Consider the following 1,207-nt stretch of genomic DNA (forward strand, 5'->3'; position numbering starts at 1 on the left):
ATATTACTTTAAAGTTCGTGTGTTTAAGACTGTGTTATAGTCATGATGAATATCAATGATACTGAACTTTCGCATTCTTCCCAACCATAACATGTTAGTTACTTGGTGCTGATTCTAGGACTTAAACGAATAAACAACTCTCTAGTAATCATTATAACAACACAATAACCGCTAACAAACTCAATAGAAAATATAACAAATGTCCAATAAGAAGCAAAGACAATTTAGCAAGCGTTTATTTAATAGTAAGGTAATGGATTTTTTAGAAGCAGCTGCTGTTGTTGAGGAGAGGGAGAAGAATGAAGCTGTTCACAAAGTACAACAGGAGCCAACTGTAGAAGAACCAAGGTTGAAAGGATTGAGAAGGTGGTTGTTGAAGAAAGGAAGGAAGAAACTCTTGAAGCTTGTTGAAACTGTTTCCGAATCAGATGTTTCCAAAGAGAACAAAGAGAAGAGTGAAGATAACATAGTGGTTGCTGTTGTTTCTGAAGAGAAGGAAGGAATTTCTTCCGCACAAGTTATTAAGCAAGATTATGCTGAAGAAATCCCATTATTTGTCGGTTCTTTAGATATTATGATGCATTTTATTGCGCAAGCCTTCTCATCATTCCAAAAGAATATGATGAAGGAGATGAGAGAAGAAATGCAAAAGAATATAAAGGAGATGAAAGAAGAAATGCAAGAGCTAAAGAAAGATATGAAAAAGGAAATCAAGGATGTTAAGAAAGACATAAATGACTTGAAAAAGGAGGTCAAGGATGTTAAGAAAGATGTGAGTGAGATAAAGAGGGATGTTAGGACTGTTAGAAAGATATTGATGAATTACAGAAAGATATGAAAGAAATGAATGAATTTAAGAAAGATATGAATGATTTAAGAAGGAGATGAAAGAAGAAATGGATGGATTAAAGCAAGAATTGACTAATGTTGTTACTGGTTTGAATGAATTTAACAATGAGATGAGATTGGAGAAGTTAAATCTGAACTGAATAGGGTGAACAAGAATGTTGACACCCTGTACCAACTCTTAGAGTAATTATTAAGAGAAAAATATAATATTGTCCCTTAAAGATATGTCAATTTTCATTCAGAAAGAGACAATTACAAGAAAAGGAGATGACCTAATTATTGAAATTGTTTGCAAACTTTAACTACTCAGTGGCTAATTATCAACACCATCCAATAAAAACATATTGCTGATATGTAT

General features: G+C 32.7%; 1 protein-coding gene across 1 annotated transcript; it reads left to right on the top strand.

Annotated features, from left to right (window-relative positions):
- Positions 1–199: 199 nt before the first annotated feature.
- On the top strand, positions 200–838 carry NAEGRDRAFT_55017 (uncharacterized protein; the record flags this gene model as incomplete). The annotated part of the gene is made up of 1 exon (XM_002667946.1): positions 200–838. One exon carries the CDS (start codon positions 200–202, stop codon positions 836–838), a length of 639 nt encoding a protein of 212 aa, XP_002667992.1.
- Between the last annotated feature and the right edge of the window lie 369 nt (positions 839–1,207).

This window comes from Naegleria gruberi (assembly GCF_000004985.1).
Source record: "Naegleria gruberi genomic scaffold NAEGRscaffold_1283, whole genome shotgun sequence".
Classification (NCBI taxonomy): domain Eukaryota; phylum Heterolobosea; class Eutetramitea; order Acrasida; family Naegleriidae; genus Naegleria; species Naegleria gruberi.